We start from the raw sequence: 22,898 nt of genomic DNA, 5'->3' as shown, positions 1-22,898 counted from the left end.
ACTACTCAATAGGCGGCGTATGTGAACACTGAACTCGGGATGTGCGTCGGCCCCGTGTTGTCTATTGAAATGCCGTCCAGTGCCAGTTGGTGCGTTTTTCGCTGATTTGTGCAAAATTCAACATTATCTCAAAAGTCCATTGTTTACCCTCGATTTTTTTTTGATTTTTTTGTAGCGTAAGCAACTGTCTTTTATGGGAGAATGGTTACAGGTAGAATTATTCAGGAAGAAATGTATAATATTTGGGGTTTTCCGTGATTGTCCGGCCCAATTGGCAATATTGCCATTTGGGATGGTCAACAGAGCTAGGAGCAAATGGGACGCTTATGATTTATTTAAAGAAAAAAAATGCCCGATTTAACATCCTGCAGAATCAGGGGAATCGGTGATATACGACACAAATGGGTTGTCCTCATGCAATCACTTTGGAAATGCATTTTAAAATAGATGTTTTGTTACGCACTGTTAATGTGTTAATGGGGCACGTCATCATCGCGTACATTTGGGAAAAACTCCGTAACGAGACCTTAGGTGTGTGGCCCAAGTGACATCATTTCTGATTGGTTGTCATTTGGGGGCTCGGCACATTTCAGCCAATTGGAGGTCATTTCAGAATTAGGTCGCCAACGTGTAAACCAGTGAAACAAAATGGTGAGTTTTGGCGATATCTTAATTTTAACTGCGTATTTTAGTCGATTTCCGTTCATTAAATAACTCTGATGAATTAACGTTTGTTCTATGTTATGTTTCCAGACTACATACACTGATAAAGGAGAGAAAGTAAGTTGACAGCTGAAAGAAATCTGCATTGAATGTTTCTGTTCGTGTGATTCAGTATGGTTATATGTATTCAGTATTGTATTGACAATAGTATTACAATAGTAATGTTGTGTGTAGGCCTAATCCAATGTATTAATGTATGTTCATTTGACCATGACATGTTTGACCTTCTCCTACCTGGACCTGGCTTCTGTCATTTCTCATAAGTCATTTGCATCCATGACCAGGTGTCTATTTCTTATCCTTTCTTTCAAGTGATGGTGTACATCTACATGGCAACATGCCATATTGATAAACTAGATACTATACTGGGGGTGAACTACTATAGTCATAGTGACATGATGATAATTCTGTTTTGAAAAAGAAGGCTTTCTGATAAGTTGTGGCTTTTGCCTTGGTAAATAGATAAGTCTACCGTAACCGTGCGTATCGATATCGCCATGTCGTGGTAAGAATATGCGTAATATCGCCACTTTTTAATGGGAATAGCGTCATAACGAAAATGGCAATATTACGCTCCCAAGGTGGCGATACAATACAATGTCGAGCAACATTACCTGCAGAAACAAATTTGGCTAGGCCTACTTGCCGTAGTGCAGATCCGTGATTTATCAATATCGATATTATGCAGATGCACTCAAATTTGCTAAAACTTCACATTCATAGTATTTGTCAGTCTCCATAGTTACACATGGAAATTTTCAAATTCTACGACAGTTTTCGATTATTTAATGAACAGAGTAGGCCTTTGACACTCGTAAGTTGTTAATAAATGACCTCATGATATGTTATAGTATTTCTTGTTCCTTCTTTCAGCCTGATAAAGGTCGTTTCATTGGCTTCGGCCATGTGACGTTTTGGGTTGGCAATGCCAAACAAGTATGTATTCAAACTCAAATCTTTAAAATTATTGTCTTGGTTTGATTTTGCCAGCATGTTCCCCCTGGGGAATCAAAAAATTCTGTCTTGTCATTGTCTTGGTGCCAGCAAAATATCACAGCGCGACCGTGACTTGACACTTATACAGGACTCGTTTTAAGGTTTCTTTGAAAATGAGCAAAACTATTTTAGTTTCTGACAACATGCCTTTCTTCCAAAGTGCTTTGAAATCTCCATATTTATTGTCTTTATTTACCTGTCTTTACTCTTACCAATGATTGGAGATATTTTGGAACCAAACCCTCTCTAAATGGTGTAATTTCTCTGTGTGATGTTTGAGTTTCTCGTTGCAGGCGGCCTCTTATTACTGTACCAGGATGGGCTTCGAGCCATACGCCTACATGGGTTTAGAGACTGGTAGTAGGAAGGTTGTCGCACATGCAGTCAAACAGAATGAGGTATGTGCATTGTAAGGTATTGGCATTGACAATTGGGAAATAGTTAATGCTAAATGAATCATTACATTAGCTGCTGACAGCTCACACACAAAATCAAAGTCATCTCACTAGAAACCTGGGCAGGTCAGAACCTTTTTCTGTCATCACTGATTTCATCTTTTGATACATCATACTACATTCTCTGCAATTTACCCCTAATACAGCCCCAAGAAAAAGGGTCTGAAGCAAGATACATTCCATCCTCCCTGATCAAGTCTACATTTCCCGCCTTAACACCTAGGACATTTGTAGAGAACAAAGATAGCATTGCGATTTCAGAGCTGCAATTATTCTTGCCTTTCAGATTGTGTTTGTCTTCCAATCTCCCCTTGAGCCTAATCAACCAGAGGATATGAATAAACATCTCGCAATGCATGGAGATGGTGTGAAGGATGTTGCCTTTGAAGTTGACGACTTGCATGCAATCTTTCAGGTAAGTTGGCCTCCTTGGACAAAGTCATAATTGTTCACTTTAGAAGCAGAATATTTGAAAGAATCTGAACACAATATCATTCATCATGGAAGAGTGTTACTACTTTACACCTGCATTATGTTCTATTAAAAGTTGACTTTCTTGCAGCGCGCAAAAGATCGTGGTGCAAAGACTGTGAAGGAACCATGGGAAGAATCGGATGAGAATGGAACAGTCGTTTTTGCCATGATTGAGACGTATGGCGATACGACACATACGTTTATCGACCGCAGAAATTACAGTGGGTTGTTCCTGCCTGGATACAAAGAACCAATGTCCCATGATCCTCTCCTCAAACTACTGTAAGTTTTGAAAACACTCCTCTAACACCCAGTGCATTACCAGATGTCAGAATAATTCAAGTTGGCAATTGTGTTTTACCTTTGTGTAAACATTACAATCCATGTAGACATAAGTTGCCAAATTATGCTTCATGGCATTTTCAGATTCTGTTGTGAAAAGAATGATTTGTCTCTGAAGAGATTCAAACCCAGATTCAAACCCATATTCTACCGGCCAGACACATTTACCTGTGCCATAAGTAACTTCATTTAGCATCTGCTGTTTCAGTGAATTTTAAATCTACCTCCCCAAAGTCCATCAAGCAGGTATTTCAAATCTTATAATTTCAGCCCAAGCATTGGCCTTCTGCATATTGACCATCTTGTTGGAAACCAACCTGACAATGAAATGACAAATGCGGCTGATTGGTATGTACAGATTATCAGTTATTGTTCAGGGTTCCAGCTTGAGATGTCATTCTTGAATTTGTAGTATGTAGAACAGGGTATAAAGGAACCAAAATTTCTCTGAGATCAATTTGAAGCCACTGCATCAATCCAGGGTTAGTTAAATTATTACCGACTTTCGAACAGACACTGCAGAATAGCACAACATACCCAATGGAATGATCCAGCTCTACCCTGTGAAAAAAAAACATCTTCATACTCTTAACACTGATTACCAGTTCATCATAACCATTTCAAACGCTTTTTCCACAGGTATGAGAAAAATCTTGTGTTCCATCGGTTTTGGTCAGTAGATGATTCACAACTGCACACAGAATATTCTGCTCTGCGGTCGATCGTTGTCACCAACTATGAAGAAACCATTAAGATGCCTATAAATGAGCCTGCTCCTGGGCGAAGGAAAAGTCAAATTCAGGTACAGAAACTAATGCAGTTGAGACAAATACTGTGTCAATGAAAAAAGTGTCTGTGGGCTTTACACTTTTTATGGTAATTTTTATAATTGTGGAGACTATATATTTGTGAAAAATTGGGGTCTTCAGATATAGTGGGTTATACCCAAAATATGTATGCGAGCCTTATAAATAATGGTCATGTTAGAACTATGTCAAAATCTATTTACAGGAGTATGTCGACTACTATGGGAGTGCTGGTGTTCAGCACATTGCCATGAGGACAAATAACATTATTGAATCAGTAAGTTCTCTAAACATATAATATTGTCAATGTTGTTTGGCGAATCCAGTTATTTGAAATAGATGGAGAGGAGGAAGCTGAGTGAAATCTGGCCCTTTTTTGCCTGGTGAATTGTGATGACCGTGTCAAAATATCCATAACTATTTGATAACAACAGTGCTACAACTGAATTATTTACGTCGTTTGATCGTAGCCCTATTTATTGGTGAAGGCATGTCTTCATAATCAACCATGTTTTCAGATTATTAAACTCCGTGAGAGAGGCCAGCACTTCTTGCAAATCCCCAAGAGGTACTACACCAACCTGAGAGAAAGATTGAAAACGGCCAAAATAACAGTTGAAGAAGATTTGGACATGGTAAGCACAATAGCAAGTCTCAGTCTGGAGTTTTGTTTGGGCAAGGTTACCTATTAAATTGGGGCGAGGGAAGTTGTAAATGACATCATTTGAGAAGCCCTTTGAAAGTTGAGGCGTTGTGTAAAGAAGCATGGATGTTCGGGAAGTGTGAATCTTGAATATTGTCTATGGACTTACTTCTTGTTTGGTCTTTTTCAGATCGAGAAACTGCATATCCTGATAGACTTTGATGAAAATGGCTACCTGCTGCAGATTTTCACAAAAAATATGCAAGATCGTCCTACTCTTTTCTTGGAGGTTATCCAAAGACGTAATCATCAGGTTTGTAAAAAAGAAAACTATCTTGATAGTTATTGGTGGGAAGGAGACTAATTTCACTTCATTAGCGCCTTGGTTGACTGGGAGGCCATAGTTGCATACTACACCTCCCATTCCTGTTACCCATGTTCTGTCCCTGGTTTGGTCATAACATGTACTTTGCAAAAATTTAAGTTTAGAAAGCATCCTTTCCCAAGCATCCTTGACATAAAAGATTGTTTCAGTAGAGAGTCACCAGGCTGTAGTGGTACAGGGACGCATTAAGTGTCCATATTAATGATAGGAGGTGATGTAATGATAACTTACTCTTAATTTTCTTTTTCCAGGGCTTCGGAGCTGGTAATTTCAAATCGTTGTTTGAAGCGATTGAGGCAGATCAGGCTGAGAGAGGAAACCTGTAGATAGTACCTACAGAGGTGTGATACCAATATTTTACATGTAAAATGCCAAGAAATGCCACTGGTACTACTTTGCACCAATGCAATAAGCCATGAAATTTTGACATGATTAAAAGTTGGTGAATTTGCTCATTTTTACAAGGCGATAGTCCGCATGTCGCGTTTACAGCTGAAATTTAAATATTAATGCATTGGAGTTGAATTTTAGTGTTCGAAACATTCCACCAGTTTGACTCTCTCTTTTTTGTGCACCATTTGAAGGTTTGACCAGTGATAATAACAATAATAATGAACATAATATTCACACTTGAACGAGGGCGATCCTTTTGCTCTTGTCTGTCAATGCCCCTATGGTTATATTTTTCTATGATTCATTGATCTCCTTGTACCATCCCTTATACACGTTAAAGAGGATTTTAAGCTGACCAGCATTTGAGCCTACTTGTACATTTTAACACGACTGAGAAAATGTATCTGTTCGTATACTTTTTAAAACTAGTCATGTTGCATTTAAAAAGATATTTCGTTGATGCTAGTAAATCCTCTTTCATCTTGCCGATGTTGTCAAGAATTGTATTGGAAAATTGTCAAAGCCTTCCACTAAAATATTCTGTTATTTCAGGTCCTTGCCTGAAGGGCGATGATTGGGTTAAGATTTTACTGAGCGATTTTCTTTGTGACATGGGTGTGGAAGGGTTTCCATCATTCTTGATAGAGCATTACACAGTCATGTAGCATGATATATTCTCTTGACTACCAACTCTTGCCAGAATTTATCAATGAAAGTTTTCTGAATATTTATGCCTTTTTAATTTCACACCTCACAGGCAGCTTGGTGGTGGGATTTCAATGAAAGTTTTTCTGAATGTTTATGCCTATTTAATTTCACACCTAACAGGCAGCTAGGTGGTGGGATTTCAATGAAAGTTTTTCTGAATGTTTATGCCTTTTTAATTTTACGCCTCACAGGCAGCTAGGTGGTGGGATTAAAATTGCAAGATAATGTTAGGTGAAAACTCTTGGTAAAATGTGCAAAAATATCTGAAAGTTTGAACTGTTATTGAATAAAGATTTACCAGAGACTGATTAGGATGCAAGAGAAGTCCACTGGAAATTCTTTCAAATGTTTAGTAATATTTCCGGCAAAAATATGTTAATTCAATAACAGTTCACTTGGTGTAATACTGCGTAACACAGTTATCCGATTATAGGCTATTCCCAGGCAAATTGTGGTAGATCATAGTTCTGGGCCCACAAGGGAAGATCGTATAACTACGACATCACAGTATATGTATTATTGTGTGCCTTCAAATGTAATTTTCTGCACAGTTTGACTGTTGTGACTGTTGCATGCTTTGGTTTATAGGGGGACTATAGGCAGAAGTTCAGGAGTGAAATTGGTCATTTTCAGGTGGCAAGTATGCACAGTTCTGAGACTTATGTCATCTTTGATTCAACATTAAATACATTCCTCTCACAAGCATAAATGGTTTTGTTGTACTGTCTGATAAGAAAGACCCCAAATGGTTACTTTGTGTGCGATAATCTGACGTACCTCACTTCTGCTTAGAGACTCATTTTGAAGGTGTACGCCGTTCGTAATTACTGGTGGTCCAGGAATATACACGATGCATTTGGGCAGTTTTTATGCATATGCTGTAACTTGGTATTAATGGTATTTGTGTATCTGTCTACATGACGGCAATGCTGTAAATCATACTTAGTAAAGGTTTTTAGAGTGCAGTTGAATGGATGAAAGTATTGTCCTTTTAGAGTATTAGATTTTATAATAATTGTGAGTTTATTTTTTTCTTTCTGATCAAAATTGATAGATTGATCAGTTTTTGGTTGTTACCAAAGAAATTTCATTTTACCAACCGGAGCAGATTAGTGTTTAGATCCTGTTCATGTGATTTGAAATGGGTGACACTCAATTCTGTTATGTTCTACTTACAGTGAATTTGATGAAATTATGATTCCAATAGATTATTACGAGTTTATTTTGGTTACTTCTGTACTTACTTTCCGACCATGGAAGATTCCTGAAGGATACAAATTGCATTCAACGAACTGCTTAATTAATGCTTTTATAGATGTATATCAAACTGCATGGAGTTTGAGACTTTTCCTGTCAGTGTACGGTCATTATATTGTTTGATTATTGCTCAATAAATTTTATGTGGATTGGGTAAAACTTGTCTCCTTGTTCCTCCATCAATTGTACTGCAGTGCAGTTCAATTAGATTGTATGTTATATCCCATCCTAACTCCCTCTGTTGTGTTCTCTTCATGTATTTGGCATAGATCTACATGTTGGACTAATAAAACCTGAACGTCCAAAACTGAACCATCCTTGCCTCTCTTAAAACAGGGTTAGTTCGTCTTTTATGACTCCGTATAAAAGAAGTATGATTTGCCTGTCTCCAACATCGAAGGAGCTATCTGATTTCACCCTCCTACATATTATCGTGTGTGATCCACCGCCATATTTCATGGGGTATTTTCCAATTATTTTGTTCAAATAAACCATTCTGAACAAATACTGAGTATGAGTCTGGCACAACCGTACCCCACACCAGTCACCTGACAATTGATGAAAAGCCTATTGAAGCCTATCACTTGCAACATGGGTAAATGTAACCTCTTAATCGCATCACACAGACATAGACCTATGGCGCCGTATCTTGGGACAGTTTTAAAACTTACAGGACAGTAGTAAATGTACTGCTGTTTATCACAACCAAAGTCAATATCATAAGGACAGAGGGACAAAGAGGAGAGGGTGTTTGCACGACATTGTCTCCAGAATGACACTGGATGAAAACCAGAGCAAGCTGACAAATACGAATGAAGACTTAGCCATTCCCCAATATGGCAACAAATTAAAATCCAGGCTTGATTATGACACATCCACATACAATAGTGAGGCTCTCTTTGTCAATACAGCTTCACCTGTTGGTATCACATCCACATACAACAGTTTTTGTCAATGGGCGTCATGACAACATATTTCACTACAAAACCAATGCAAAAAGGCAGACAAGGTGGCATCACAACCAGAAAGTACATCCATTCACAACCATTGTTGGATTTCATCACACCAAGAGAACCTTGATGTCATGAGAACACCCAGCGGTGATAAGGTGGAATGTCACAAACAAATGCCATTATTAGCTACGGTGGAATGATTGTCACAACCACAGGCTTAATCCCAAGTCTGTGGCACAAGCATGCATGGGAACTCAAGAGAAATTGCGTCATTAATGTCCTTGAAATGACAGTATGAATGTATATGTACAGCACAACCAATGGACAAGAGCCAGAACCTCATTCAGAGATTATGATGGCGTTGTTTGGGAAGTTACCCTCCTACGAGTGATTGGCAGTGGTGAACCATAAAGAATATCCTTGGGTCCAGTCGGTATGGTTGTGTCTTTTACTAGAAGTGTTAAATCATTCTCCTTTCGATAAAGTTGGCTTGTCCGCTCTGATCACTGTGCTTGATGTCCTCTGCTGTGCCTTATACCAGCAGTGTCATATTATTTTCTTTGACGGAGTTGGCTTGTCCTCGAGCCACAAGCATCTCTGATTACTGTGCTTGATGTCCTAAACTCATTCACATGAATACTGTCTCCTCAAGCCACAAGCACCTCTGATTACCGTGCCTGATGTCCTAAACTCATTCACATGAAGACTGTCTCCTCAAGCCACAAGCACCTCTGATTACCGTGCCTGATGTTCTAAACTCATTCACATGAAGACTGTCTCCTCAAGCCACAAGCACCTCTGATTACCGTGCCTGATGTCCTAAACTCATTCACATGAAGACTGTCTCCTCAAGCCACAAGCACCTCTGATTACCGTGCCTGGTGTTCTAAACTCATTCACATGAATACTGTCTCCTCAAGCCACAAGCACCTCTGATTACCGTGCCTGATGTCCTAAACTCATTCACATGAAGACTGTCTCCTCAAGCCACAAGCACCTCTGATTACCGTGCCTGATGTCCTAAACTCATTCACATGAAGACTGTCTCCTCAAGCCACAAGCACCTGATTACTGTGCCTGATGTTCTAAACTCATTCACATGAAGACTGTCTCCTCAAGCCACAAGCACCTCTGATTATCGTGCCTGATGTCCTAAACTCATTCACATGAAGACTGTCTCCTCAAGCCACAAGCACCTCCGATTACCGTGCCTGATGTTCTAAACTCATTCACATGAAGAATGTCTCCTCAAGCCACAAGCACCTCTGATTACCGTGCCTGATGTCCTAAACTCATTCACATGAAGACTGTCTCCTCAAGCCACAAGCACCTCTGATTACCGTGCCTGATGTCCTAAACTCATTCACATGAAGACTGTCTCCTCAAGCCACAAGCACCTCTGGTTACCGTGCCTGATGTCCTAAACTCATTCACATGAAGACTGTCTCCTCAAGCCACAAGCACCTCTGATTACCGTGCCTGATGTCCTAAACTCATTCACATGAAGACTGTCTCCTCAAGCCACAAGCTACTCTGATTACCGTGCCTGATGTTCTAAACTCATTCACATGAAGAATGTCTCCTCAAGCCACAAGCACCTCTGATTACCGTGCCTGATGTTCTAAACTCATTCACATGAAGAATGTCTCCTCAAGCCACAAGCACCTCTGATTACCATGCCTGATGTCCTAAACTCATTCACATGAAGACTGTCTCCTCAAGCCACAAGCACCTCTGAGTATCGTGCCTGATGTCCTAAACTCATTCACATGAATACTGTCTCCTCAAGCCACAAGCACCTCTGATTACCGTGCCTGATGTCCTAAACTCATTCACATGAAGACACAAGCACCTGATTACCGTGCCTGATGTCCTAAACTCATTCACATGAATACTGTCTCCTCAAGCCACAAGCACCTCCGATTATCGTGCCTGATGTCCTAAACTCATTCACATGAAGACTGTCTCCTCAAGCCACAAGCACCTCTGATTACCGTGCCTGATGTCCTAAACTCATTCACATGAAGACTGTCTCCTCAAGCCACAAGCACCTCTGATTACCGTGTCTGATGTCCTAAACTCATTCACATGAAGACTGTCTCCTCAAGCCACAAGCACCTCTGATTACCCTGTCTGATGTCCTAAACTCATTCACATGAAGAATGTCTCCTCAAGCCACAAGCACCTCTGATTACCGTGTGTGAACAACCGTGCCTGATGTCCTAAACTCATTCACATGAAGACAGTCTGGTCGGTATAGGTGTGCCCTATAATGGCAATGTCAAATCATTCTCCTGCGACAACGTTGGCTTATCTGCGAGCCACAAGCACCTCTCATTGCTGCGCTTGATGTCCTCAATTTTCTTGTTTGAGCAATCCCAAACTGGCAGCTATCTCTGCTCTGTCATGCAACATTCCCAGACTTCAAAGATTTGACAGAATTCATATGAAGAGTATGCTCTTATTTATTTGAATTTTTCTCATGAAATGCATTACAGCTGCCTTGGTAAGCATGTGCATAAGAGGATAAAATGTCTGAAGCATTTTAACAATGTAACATTTCTGAAACAAACCCATACAATATACGACTTGAATGCCCTATAAACCTTTAACAATGCCTAAATGAAGCAAGTTGAAATTTAATGTCCCCATTTAATAGTACTGGTACAGTAGGACATGAGGTTACCTGGTGGTGGGCTGTTCTCTTAATTGTTCTGTACCTCTTAGTGTAAAGTCCAAGTGTAACCCCCAAGTGAACAGTTTTATGAGATCAATTTTGATGGCTTGATACAACAAAATACGTGCAGCTGGTTTGAAGAGCCTGTTGGATGACGTCATCACATAAAAATTGGCTATCTTGACAGTCTCTTGGCAGTGAGGCAACTTTCCGCACTTGACACACTTTATACCAACACCGGCATGGTGTACTGCCATACCAATTGTGGACTGCCAAACAAATGTGGCGTCAACGTACAAGCTCTCTAGTCAGCCTGGAAGCACATAGTGAGACACAAACAGGTAAATATAGTTGGAGGCACTTCCAGTCATAATGTTATCATCATCCAGAAAAGCAGCTTCACCAATTGTTTCAACATATAGTCGGAAGTACCGCCCACTCCGAGGTATCCAAGTTGGGGCAATATGTCATCATGATCTTTGATGAAGTGAGAAATGCCACAAACAACAAAATTCTCATTTAACAATATGAATGATAAAGTACAGTATCATCTACACATACATGACATAACAACCAAATGAAACATTTTCAGTAGGATTACCTTTGTTTCAACAATTTCAGAGCAGGTGGCGTGCAGAACTAGAAAAACTGTTGCATTTATTAGCACGTCATTCAAGGTAATATAACCTTACTTGATGCAATTTAACAAGAATGTTATAAAAAGTTAATTCCACAAGAGCTGAATCTGGGTCACGGGGACAGTTTTGTTTGTTATGTATTTTCTTACATTGAAGTACATTACAATAACCACACCAATCGAGATCCAACTGAGATTCATTCCATTTTCAGGCTGAGGCAACAAAACTAGAATGTGAAGAATTACTAATTTTAAGAGGACTATGGACAAAATCCACGGCACCAAGGCCTCTTGCCCTCCCCAACTTATCTCTTACCATCTTGCCTTGTTACCCCACATCTTTTGTTCAGATTTTCTGTTGCAAAAAGGCCGTTTTGCTCAAGTGGTCTTCAAAGTGGTGCCCTTTACAAATTCTTTCAATGCATTTCTACCAAGGTTGGGTAATAACTGAAGCATTACCTGCTTATATCAAAATGAACTCAGCATCAGTTACACAACCTGATTTTAGGCCAAAAGTAGAAATAATTATTACAGAAATACCTAATTTGGACGTTGCTAACTGAAACATATATGTAAAGGACAAAAGTTATCTTGTATTGTATATTGCATAAAGCCAATGAACGTTTTGTGGCCAGTCACATTTAGACATGCCAGAAGCATTGCATTGACCCAATACATGGATACATGGATGTTGGATTTTCTAATCACTAGCCACATGACAGAGCCTTTGATTTTTTTAAAGCCTGGAATCCCTCTATTCCTGTTCTTACAAAAACCATTATTAAGAACACATTCTTTAACCGATTTTGATATGAGACTCATATGATTTAGACACTTTTTGAAAAAGTTCTCATTTTCAAGTTCACCTTTTCATTGTCCAAGGTCTTTCATTGGCTCTCTGATTTTCAAGGAGTTTTTGTGCCTTTTTCGGGGGTTGAAGTGTGTCAGTCACTCCAAACTTTCGCTTCTTCTTTGCCTGACTCATGTAACTATCATCGTCCTCCAAAACTGGTGTGAAAGTCTGTGGTGGGTTTCCATAATATGTATTAGCTTGACCAGTCTGCGCATGTCCAGCAGTTTCAATCTCGGCAGCATCTCCGTGCATCACTCCAGGTACACTGTCTAAATCATGTGAATATTTACACTTGGAACCAAATTGACATTTTCCCTTTTTGAATTTATAGCACATTTGTTTCTTTGGTTTTCCTGATTTCTGATCCTGTATTGCATCCTCAGTCATTTTCACATGTTTTTCTAGAATAGAATGTTTCGCTGTCTCCGCCTCCAAGAACGGATTTGCAAACACAGAGTACTTTACATCAACTTTCTTTGATTTCTTTTTCCCCAGTGATGGTGCTGGCAGTGGTATTCTCATGGCTAACGGGTTTGGAAGTTTAGAGGTACTGTCTGTCTGAGTTTGATTGGGACATTTATCAGTTTCCTCCTCTGAAGTATCACTGCTACAACCTCCACTTCCAATAAGGAGATTTTCGCCTTCAGTTGAAATTCTTTTCACTTTCGTTTCCTCTTCAGAAGGCCTGCAATGTTAGAAAGGATTTTTCTTTCAAAAACTGTTAGCATGGTTAGGAAAAGATGTCGGAGGACTTTCGCAATGCATAATAGGAGAAAATCAGATCCGCTCTCTTCATCAGTTAGTGGCAAGAGAAAAGGGCATAAGTCCCCCATGGCTATGGCCCACTCAGGCCATATAAATGTGTTCTATTGTCCATGAATAAATAATTGATGTGTCTGTAGGTTTATGTGTCTTTAGGTTTATTTTGGCTTTGAACAATCACCCCAGACTGGCCGTGTGAAGATGTCTATTTTCAGCAGTGGTAACATTGCAAGATATTGTATGGCCATGTCGCGAGAAGATTGTGCACTATAGGGGGCCAATGAATATCAATGGCGATATATGCAGAGGACGAGTGGTGGCGATACAATATCGCACAATGTTAGTGGGACTGGTTCTGCTGGTACAAGTAGCATGATAGGTATGACTATATGGCTATGAGCAGTTCACTGCTGCTATATGTCCTATGACAATGTACGAGGTTATCATAGCATGCATATCAATGGCGATATATGCAGAGGACGAGTGGTGGCGATACAATATCGCACAATGTTAGTGGGACTGGTACTGCTGGTACAAGTAGCATGATAGGTATGACTATATGGCTATGAGCAGTTCACTGCTGCTATATGTCCTATGACAATGTACGAGGTTATCATAGCATGCATTATGTACGAGGTTATCATAGCATGCATGATGCATGCAGTGCATGCGTAGTGTGCGTCCGTGTTCACTCTCCATTTTCGCGTTTTGAGTTTCGTTCAATCGTTGTTTATATTCATTGTAAGATTCAGTTGATTTTGATATTGACGGGTACGCATACGTCTAGCCGCTGACTCACGATTTGGTAAGAGCAAAAGCACTATCATGACGGTGACGTTCATCATCTGAGTCAAGTTCTGATTCCGAGCCAGAACCATAATCTGCAACAAGGGAAGCCATGTTGTAAATATTGATCAGGCGGAGGAGGTTGTGATGACATTAAGATTTTCACATGTTGAAAACCAAGATTTCGCCTTTTGAAATTAATTCATATTACATCAAACTTATTCTGGCAGTTGTTTACATGTACTACTTGAGGTTCAGCATTGTATTTACAACACTATATGCCTTATTACCATTGTTATAGTTTAGACTAACGTCATTTAAACCTGTCGCCTGCATACCACGACTTCCGGGAATGATCAGAAAGCGACGTTCTGATTGGCTCAAACCCGGCGAATTGCCATCAGCTGATGACGAAAGATGGCGCTTCACGAGGTATTTAGGTTCGAAGGGGAATTTGGACTTTAAGCTGGATATTTTTATCTGTGGTCGCAACACCTGTTTGTTTCAAGTGTCATTTTCAATCGAGAATTCATTGTGGGGGTTTGATGTTATAACTCAAAATTACTCGCTTCGTTTGGATTTATGAAATTTGCGAATAGGCTGTGTTAATTTCATCTAATTTTGCAACTCCCAGCACCGGGTCTTTCGGGTCTCACTTCAACTCGCCCATTTCGGCTGTTGACGTCTCGCTGGAAGAATGTCTGGAAAAGTCAGAGCTCGAACTGCTGCAAATACTGCAGATTCTGCCACGTTGACAGTAAATGAACGAATATTGAAAGAATGTCATACCTTGTATGCTGATCCTGACAATGGTGAGTAAAATTATGTAGAAAATAACCGTATTTTGAAACGATTCACTTCTGTCTGGGCCAGTGTCTCTGGCTCTGCGAGCCAAGAGATTGAAAAAGTTACGTAACGATTCGTCTTCAGACAGACGGGGAGTCTGCTTCAGGTCTGGACATGTTTTGTATGAATTTTCATCGCGGCCTGTTGCCCTTTGAGTTGATTTGGAGCTGCTTTTGTAGAGAAATCTAATGTAGATTGTGTCGGCATGCTTCTACTGATCGAAATGACCGGCCGGCGACACACAAAGTACACTGACACTGTACAATGACACAGCTGATCGAAGGTCGTCGAGGTCGATGATGACGAACAAAACCATCTGATCATGCGGGCTAGGTGTGATCTGGTCCAGTTAGACTTGCCTTAGGGGGTGGATTTAGTTGATGTGCTCATGATTTTCAATCCTCTTGAGTCTTGTAGCCTAGGTCATAGTTTTTCATGGTTCTGTAATGAAATCTGGATATTCAATTTAAAACTTTTGATTGATGAAGAAACCGACTTGAAACTTATGAAAGCCAAGCTATAGTTATAGTATAGAATAACATCACCGGTGAGGTCGTCAGAAAATTGAGCGTGATATCGCCACTTTTGATTTAAAATTGACGTCATGACGTAGGCCTTAGTGGGAGAAATTTATAACCAGCACTCTCAGTAATATTAGACAAAAGCCCAAGCATACCACACATATAATGATGATTGAGGTTAGGCCGACACCCATTTTGTCACATGTTTCATCATGGCATATTTTCATACATTATGAAATTGTCACGTTTTCAAAAAGTAAAAAAATGAAGTATTGTTTCAATTTGTGTTGGTGTTTTGAGTATTCCCTATTTCACACGTTGATGTTTGAACTACGTTATTCACTACTGCATAATACATCTGCCGGTACAAATCTCCTGACTTTGCATAACACTCATGGAATGTTCTGATCATGGGTTAAATGTGTGCAATGCTGCTTGGGTAAGTAAACAAGTGACCATATTGTACAGCATACACATCAGATTGGAGCAGAGGTCATGTCAAAGGTCGAAATAATGGATCCATCCTATGCCATTCTTTGTTGTCTGCATCAGGACTGTGATGACTAAGGTTTGAAATTTGTATAGTGTACATGTAATGATTCAAATTGCCTGCAGTGCAAAGCCGGTTAATAGGGAGATAACATTATGGTTAAATAGCGCTGGGCTCTGATTCAGGAAGTTGTAGGTTTGATTCCTGGAAGGACAACCACTGTTCAGAATCTGTGACTGCTGACGGGAAGCAAAGCAACATATTGGAGTTGACCTCGTAGATCTGCAGGGAAGAAAGATGCTCGTGAAACAAGCCCACTGAAGAATCTGGCAAGACGTAAGAGGGAATCTTTGATGCAACATCTTCCTATAATGTAGACAGAAGTGAAGCAACCACCATCATCTCACTGGAGACTTTGAGGTGTCAGACTGAGATAACAGCCAGGTTAAGAGACGTTGGTCTGGAGAGTAAAGCTGGAAAGAATCATGGAGATTTTTGGGCCACTTTCAAGCTGTTAGTGCACATCAAAAAAATATATTATAAGTATTGTTGTGGGGGTTTTCTCTTTGAGAGGAAAGATTATAAGAAAATAAGAAGTACATAAATTGTGGGGTTGTTTCTTTTCAGGTTTAATTCGAATAGCTGAGAATCTTGATCTAAGCTTGTTGGCGCCGAGGAAGAAAATATCTGTACTGTTGATTGGAAATCATTCAGCTGGGAAAAGCTCTTTCATCAATTGGTAGGTTGCACTTTATGATCTCTGTTATCATTGCTTTATTTCAAAGTATGCCACACCCTCCCTATGATGCCTGCCTTTTATCACATATCTCTGTAAAAATGTAATGTAGACTTAGTGGATTTTTGGGGCTGTTTTGGAACATAGTCCAAGATGTACATGTGAGCCTCACCATTATACAGGTTGCTGCTTGACAGGCTCCAAAGTACAAATTCAATGGGAGAAAAATATGTTCTAACATCCCGTTTCCATGCATGAAACGGCTCTAGGAAAATTCGTCCCCGGAAAATTCGTCCCCGGAAAACTCGTCCCCGGAAAATTCGTCCCCTAGGAAAATTCGTCCCCAGAAAATTCGTCCCCGAGGAAAATTCGTCCCCGGATAATTCGTCCCCGAGGATAATTCGTCCCTGGAGAATTCGTCCCAGAGGATAATTCGTCCCTGGAAAATTCGTCCCCGAGGAAAATTTCGTTCCCGGAAAATATGTCCCCTAGGATAATTCGTCCCTGGGAAATTCGTCCTCGAAGATAATTCGTCCCTGGAAAATTGAACAAAAGTTGAAAGTTTCTGACATTACTTTCTAGGAATAACTACTACTTACTACTTTCGACTTTTCTCATTCATTATATCTCTCTTTACCACTTAATACTACCCTACTAGCTAGTTACCTACTCCACTCCTTTCATAGTAGGTAGGGGTAGGCAGGTGAAATAATTTTTTTTTTTCAAATAAGTATTTTTACTGGTCAGAATGAAAGAAAAGCTCTAAACTCTTCAATAAAATATTTCGCCTGCCTAACTCTACCTCCTATATAAATAGTGGGGTTGGTAACTAGCTAGTATGGTAGTAAAGCGAGATGTTACACTGAATGAGAAAAATCGAAAGTAGTAGTTATTACTACAGTCCATTCGACAAGACTTAAGAGTCTTAGAAAGTAAAGTCAGAAACTTTCAACTTTGTAAAATATTCTGGGGACGAATTATCCTTGGGGACGAACTTTCCAGGGACGAATTATCCTCGGGGACAAATTTTCCGGGGACGAATTATCCTCGGGGACGAATTATCCTCGGGGATGAATTTTCCGGGGACGAATTTTCCTTGGGGACGAATTATCCGGGGACGAATTTGCGGGGACGAATTTTCCGGGGACGAATTATCCGGGGACGAATTTTCCTGTAACCGCATGAAACAGTTCCAGACTACAATTTGTGAAATTACATGATTCACCCAGTTAGTCTATGCATGTTTTATGTGAGACATACAATTCTTTTGTATCAATAGCAGAGTTTTTGCAGCATGTATTGTATTGAATGGAACTGGGCAGAATCATGATGGGTTGATTGACATATTCATGCCACTTTTTTTCCCTCAACACATCCTTCCTAATAAAAGAATGATTATTCTGGATAATTTTGGTTAAAATGTTGTGATGAAGGTCATTTAGTGCGGTGTTCACAATCAGGCCAATGTTGTTTAGAAATGAGTTCGGATGACTATGTCAGCGGTAAGTCTGATCATTGATTGATTTAGAATAGATTGATTTTAAAATCAGTTCGTTTGTCATTCAATTGTCAATCAATGACCACACACACTACCTCCTGAAAAAACGCACAAGTCAAACTGACTGGGAGAATAAATACTGAACATTTTTTCTCCCGACGCACTGTCTCTTGATGAAAGCTGTGTGATAAAATACAAGAAAATTCATTGCTTGCCTGAAAAAAATTGATGCTTGTGATAAATGTGATTTACCTGACATGATTTTCGTGGCCTATTGATGTCACACACTTCTCCCTGTTGTCTGGATGAGTATTCAGTCAAGTGTGAACGTGCACAGGTTTTTTGCACATAAATTTTCCTATTTCTTTCAGTGGTTTTCTTTTGAGGAAGAACATTTTCCAGCTTTCGTCAATGCAATAACACACTTTACTTGCGACGATCGAGGACCGATGAAGCGGTTGTCGAAACTGCGATGACTGTCTTGCGGTGCCCTCTTTTGCTTGATGTAGATACCAATGCACTACATGAATGCACGAATTGTACAAAATTTTACTGGGTTTTTCCTGCATTGGTTAGTTGCAGCTCCGTGAATGAATGAATTTACCCACCTGTAGGACATTCCATCCATTAAAAAAAATCGTGTTTGTGTTGCATATGATATTTACAGTTTACTATCGAGTCTTTATTGTTAATTGTAAAACTCATTATTGTAATTGGTGTGATGTTTTGCAACAAAGTCCCTGCCATATCAGACTTAATTTTCCGTTCTTTTCAGTGTCTTCTTTTGATACAACAATGTTTTCCCTTAGAAGATGTCTGTTTTTAAAACTTTGTGCTTTCTTTAAATTATTTTTATAACATTTTTATCACTTAGGTATATAGAGGAACATGTACAGCGAACAGGTGTGGCCATTGAAACCCAGGGGTTCACCTTTGTCACGAGTGGTCGAAAGAGGGAGACCCTTACAGTAAGTTGCCATTGCATGTCTAGTGCAGATGATGTCATGACTTCATTTAACTGGTAACTATCGGAAAGGAAATATAACCTGGGATATATTACAAATACAAAGCTGCAGTCAAGGACTTCTTCAATTCAAAGGAATTTGAACCTTGCCATATTTATTTTACTGCAATATCTAGGCTTTGTAAACATACAGTGATGTTTGGCTCATACTTGAACATCTGAGGGCCTCTGGACTGAAGTGGGAAAAATACTGCAAGTGCATTGAAATTGGTTACAGGTGTATGATTACACATAATTTACATGCATTCCCAGTACTAGTAGGCCAACGTGGAAAGAGATCAGTGCCTTGTTCACGGAAAGGGAAAAAATTACTGTAAAAATGGTCGGCCCTGTAATTGCTAATGTGACTGTATAACATGTACATAGAACAACTTCAAGATGCCATTTTTAGGGACTACTTTTAAATGAAACACCTTATCCAGCTCCGAAGTTTAAAAAAGTGAACGTCTCATAGAGACAATCTTACCTCTCATATATACCACTTGTAGAGTGTGCCAGACAGCAGTCTGTTGCTAATGGTATGTAGCCAGGTTACCAAGTACATCCTCTGCCTTGGAACAGAGCACCGATTATTGATTTTTCACTCATTCATTCCCAGTCTCGTGCCCAGTTCTCTGTCTGGCCTTTATTCTGCTGTTTGTGTCGCCTCTGCAGTTTCGTTAAATTTTGTGGGAACATTCTCTATCACCATGAGTTACTGTGTTCCTATGGTCACTGTTAGGATCACTCATTAGGATGCATGCTACATGCTACATTGTAAATTTGCAAAGGGTGTTTGGATCTTTTAAATTGAAATGAGAAAATAAAAACTTTGCAATTGGTAAGATTTTTAAAAGTTGACATTGATTGGTTATAACTTACCGTCATTATGTTTGATTGAATTTTGCAACCTGCTAAAATTGCTGCACAATTTCTTATGCAGCCATATGCCCTTCTTATTAACACTGAATGTATACCTTGCAGTCGTGATCAAGTAGTTGATCTGATTCTGAATGAGACAGACATGGTGTTCTGAGTCAAGTGTTCTCTTTTCAGGGCAATGCCACGCTTCATCTCTACCCTCATTTTGAGCCGCTCAGACAGATCAAAGGTAAGCCGAGTTTAATCAAGATCTATCGACGCAGCGGTCGGTGGCGACTTGCGTTGACTGGAGTAAAAACTATTAAGAGAAGTGGACGTATGGGCTAAAATTTTGTTGTGAAATGTCTCTAAAGTATAATTTTACTAAAAAACAGTCGCTAATTCAGAGAAGTTCTCACTATCAACAGCAGCATGACTGCATCATTGGTCGAATTCTAAAGATTGCATGTTCAGAAATTCTACCTTATTGTTATCAGAGAAAAAAAATTCCTCTGTAAAATTTTTGGTATGCCAGCCAAGTGAGACTTGTTGGATGAATTGGATTGGAATGCAGTACTTTCCGAGAAATTGACAACATAATATGTTAGACTGTTACTGAGTCAGCAGTTCCCAGATAATTTATAAAACTAGCAGGTTTTTTTTGTGGATTTTTCCTACCATACCATATGTATGGGGATATGGTTATGGTATTGTGGTAGTTTTAGACTTTAAAAACTTTTTATACTTGAAAAATGCACCTTGAGTTAAAAAAAAACTCTAGGTGCATTGTGTACAATGTATACTTAGGAAATCTGTATAATCCAGGTGTGGTTTTACTTTTATGTAGTTTTCTCCTTGCTTTATGACATTTGCTTAATTCTCCCCTTATAAATGCCTTGTGTGATTCGTCTTGCTAAAAAAACTGTATTAAAATGTTGTATTGTTTCTCTTTTCATAATCATTTAAATCTCTTCCTCAACTGTGTCCCACGTCATTTGTAAATTGTACATGTATGATGACCCTGTAGCAACAGGAGCAAGGAGATTATTTTCATCAATATATTATGACATGCAGGCTTGATTGATTCAGCACAAAATGTTTGACCAATTTTCTCTTTCTGATGCACTTTCTCAGGGTTGTTGTTGTGACCCTAAAGTGTTAACACTGGGAACAGGTACTTCAATCAGTCTGGCAGGCTACAGCTGCTTCAAGTTTGCAATATCCGGCAGGTTTTGCATACTTTCATGTTAATACGTTCTACCACCCACCTGTATTCTGCCATAATCATGATAACATGGGGTACCTGTAGTGTAATTTGCAGAAACAGACTCGGGCATTTACTTTTCTTTCTAGCATTTCTTGATTACCTCACTTTGTCCTGTTGTAAATAAGCATAAAAACTTCCTCCCCAACATTCCTGTTGCTCGTGACTTTTGGATGACAATGCAACTGCCCGAGTTACGGGACAAAGCTATACATATTCCACATTGGAAAGCAAGTATTTTGTCATCGACACTGAGGACTCTACCGTAATGCAACGTGAAAACTGGAAACAGTCTTATTCTCTGCGTGGACCAGCCTCGGCAACCCCAGGTGAAATGCATTGCGTGATTGACCACAACCATTCAGTAGTGTCTGCACCACAGGTCCTCTACTATTTGTATGGAAGATTATCTTCAAGGACTACTGCATATATGATAAACTTGGTCTGTTTTAACGGTTCTTCATTTGGTAGCCTTTACTTGTAAACAAAGCTGCCTGGTGAAGAGCTGTTATGCTAGATCTCCATCAACATTGCTCGAAAGAGAGAAGGAGTCGATTTGCCTCACCAGCATGCAATATGTTCGACAGGGTCTGCTGATAATGGATGGAGTACATGTAGTTGAAAACGGGGACTTCTGATGATCAAATGAAACTTGGTGTGAAGGATGGACGTTTCTTTCATAAAGGAGTATTTTGCAAGATTAGAATGACGTGAAACTTTGGGCTCTGTCTAGGCATGTAATTCCCCTCATAGGCCTGCCTGATGTGTACATGTATGTTGGCCTTGGCACAAGGTAACAAGCTTGTTAATTTGCATGCATGTGTTGATGTACAGTTTTCATGTAATTGAAAACACTTCTCGAAAGTATATTAAGTTTCAACCGAATCATGAAAGAAACAACTGCATGCATTGTCATATTACATTTCAGTTCCATGCACTCTTGCAGTGCAGTTGCATGCAGCATTTGTCGAAGAATTTCATCCAAGTCAGACTGTGAAGTCAGGGGGCATACAAACTGCCTGCTTGATTATGAATGATATAAATCGATGTTGACGATCTGCTCTTGTCGCTGGTGCTCTACCGTTTCTCAACAGGTAGCTGCCAGTGAAGGGCAGACTGTTGGCATACATTCTTCAACTGCAGTTACAGAGTTAAGAAGTAGGTAAGATTTTGGAGTCATAGAAGCTGACACCTTTTCTAAAACAATGGCTTAAACATTGCCAATAAAACATGTCGAAATCCAACGGTTTTACTTTTTAAATTGGAGTAGACGATTCCAGGGGGGTGATTGGAGTGATTGCTTGGGCATCAATTTCTCTTTGGAGCCAAGTTTGGGTGGTGGTATTCCCTAGTTTCTATTCCGCATGTGTCTGCTCCATTGTAGGTCTGGTGGTGAGTGCATGCTACTGTCCCCTATGTCTGGTGCTTTTCACTGGTAGCATACCGGTTTTCTTGATTTGGTAGCTGCCAAGTGAAGGGCAGAAGATGTTGTGGAAAAACAACGACAGCACAGGGGACACTCCAGATACTTGTTTAGGGTTGGGGAGTTGTTGGTAATGGTACAGAAGAGTGCCACTTGAATGTTTTAATCTAAAGGTTTTTCGTCCTGCAGTAATGGGGCGCCATGCAGATTTAACCTTGAGTAATTTGGGGGGGGGGGGGGGGAGGGTAATTTTAGGCCTATGTTCTTGTGTGTGGTTTTGACATGAAGCTAAGTAGGATAAGAATGTCTTGCTAATTAGTAGCCGTAGTTAGGCCTAGACATTTGAAGTCACAATGTTGGAACCATCAAGCCAGTGTCATTCAAATACATGTATCATTGTAACTGA

At 39.7% G+C, this 22,898-nt stretch overlaps 3 protein-coding genes across 3 annotated transcripts in view; 2 read left to right on the top strand and 1 right to left on the bottom strand.

Annotated features, from left to right (window-relative positions):
• Positions 1 to 618: 618 nt before the first annotated feature.
• LOC135482780 (4-hydroxyphenylpyruvate dioxygenase-like) lies at positions 619 to 7,331 on the top strand. Its single transcript, XM_064763141.1, has 12 exons — positions 619 to 651; positions 754 to 780; positions 1,597 to 1,659; positions 2,013 to 2,117; positions 2,461 to 2,589; positions 2,737 to 2,930; positions 3,261 to 3,338; positions 3,630 to 3,792; positions 4,002 to 4,073; positions 4,315 to 4,431; positions 4,630 to 4,752; positions 5,076 to 7,331. Exons 1-12 carry the CDS (start codon positions 649 to 651, stop codon positions 5,148 to 5,150), a joined length of 1,149 nt encoding a protein of 382 aa, XP_064619211.1. The 5' UTR covers positions 619 to 648; the 3' UTR covers positions 5,151 to 7,331.
• Positions 7,332 to 10,603: 3,272 nt separating this feature from the next.
• On the bottom strand, positions 10,604 to 13,964 carry LOC135482781 (uncharacterized). Its single transcript, XM_064763142.1, has 2 exons — positions 13,864 to 13,964; positions 10,604 to 12,987 (listed from the first exon to the last, which is right to left on the bottom strand). Exons 1-2 carry the CDS (start codon positions 13,962 to 13,964, stop codon positions 12,312 to 12,314), a joined length of 777 nt encoding a protein of 258 aa, XP_064619212.1. The 3' UTR covers positions 10,604 to 12,311.
• A 371-nt stretch (positions 13,965 to 14,335) lies between these two features.
• LOC135482779 (sarcalumenin-like) overlaps positions 14,336 to 22,898 on the top strand; it is a 47,371-nt gene continuing 38,808 nt past the window's right edge. The window contains exons 1-4 of the mRNA XM_064763139.1: positions 14,336 to 14,662; positions 16,335 to 16,446; positions 18,816 to 18,909; positions 20,001 to 20,055. Of these exons, the coding sequence (XP_064619209.1) occupies positions 14,548 to 14,662; positions 16,335 to 16,446; positions 18,816 to 18,909; positions 20,001 to 20,055 (376 nt within the window). The 5' untranslated portion in view covers positions 14,336 to 14,547. The remainder of the gene's footprint in view (positions 14,663 to 16,334; positions 16,447 to 18,815; positions 18,910 to 20,000; positions 20,056 to 22,898) is intronic.

Source organism: Lineus longissimus, chromosome 2 (genome assembly GCF_910592395.1).
Source record: "Lineus longissimus chromosome 2, tnLinLong1.2, whole genome shotgun sequence".
Classification (NCBI taxonomy): Eukaryota; Metazoa; Nemertea; class Pilidiophora; order Heteronemertea; family Lineidae; genus Lineus; species Lineus longissimus.
Note: the sequence above shows the minus strand (reverse complement) of the source record. Positions and strands in the feature narration are given on the sequence as shown.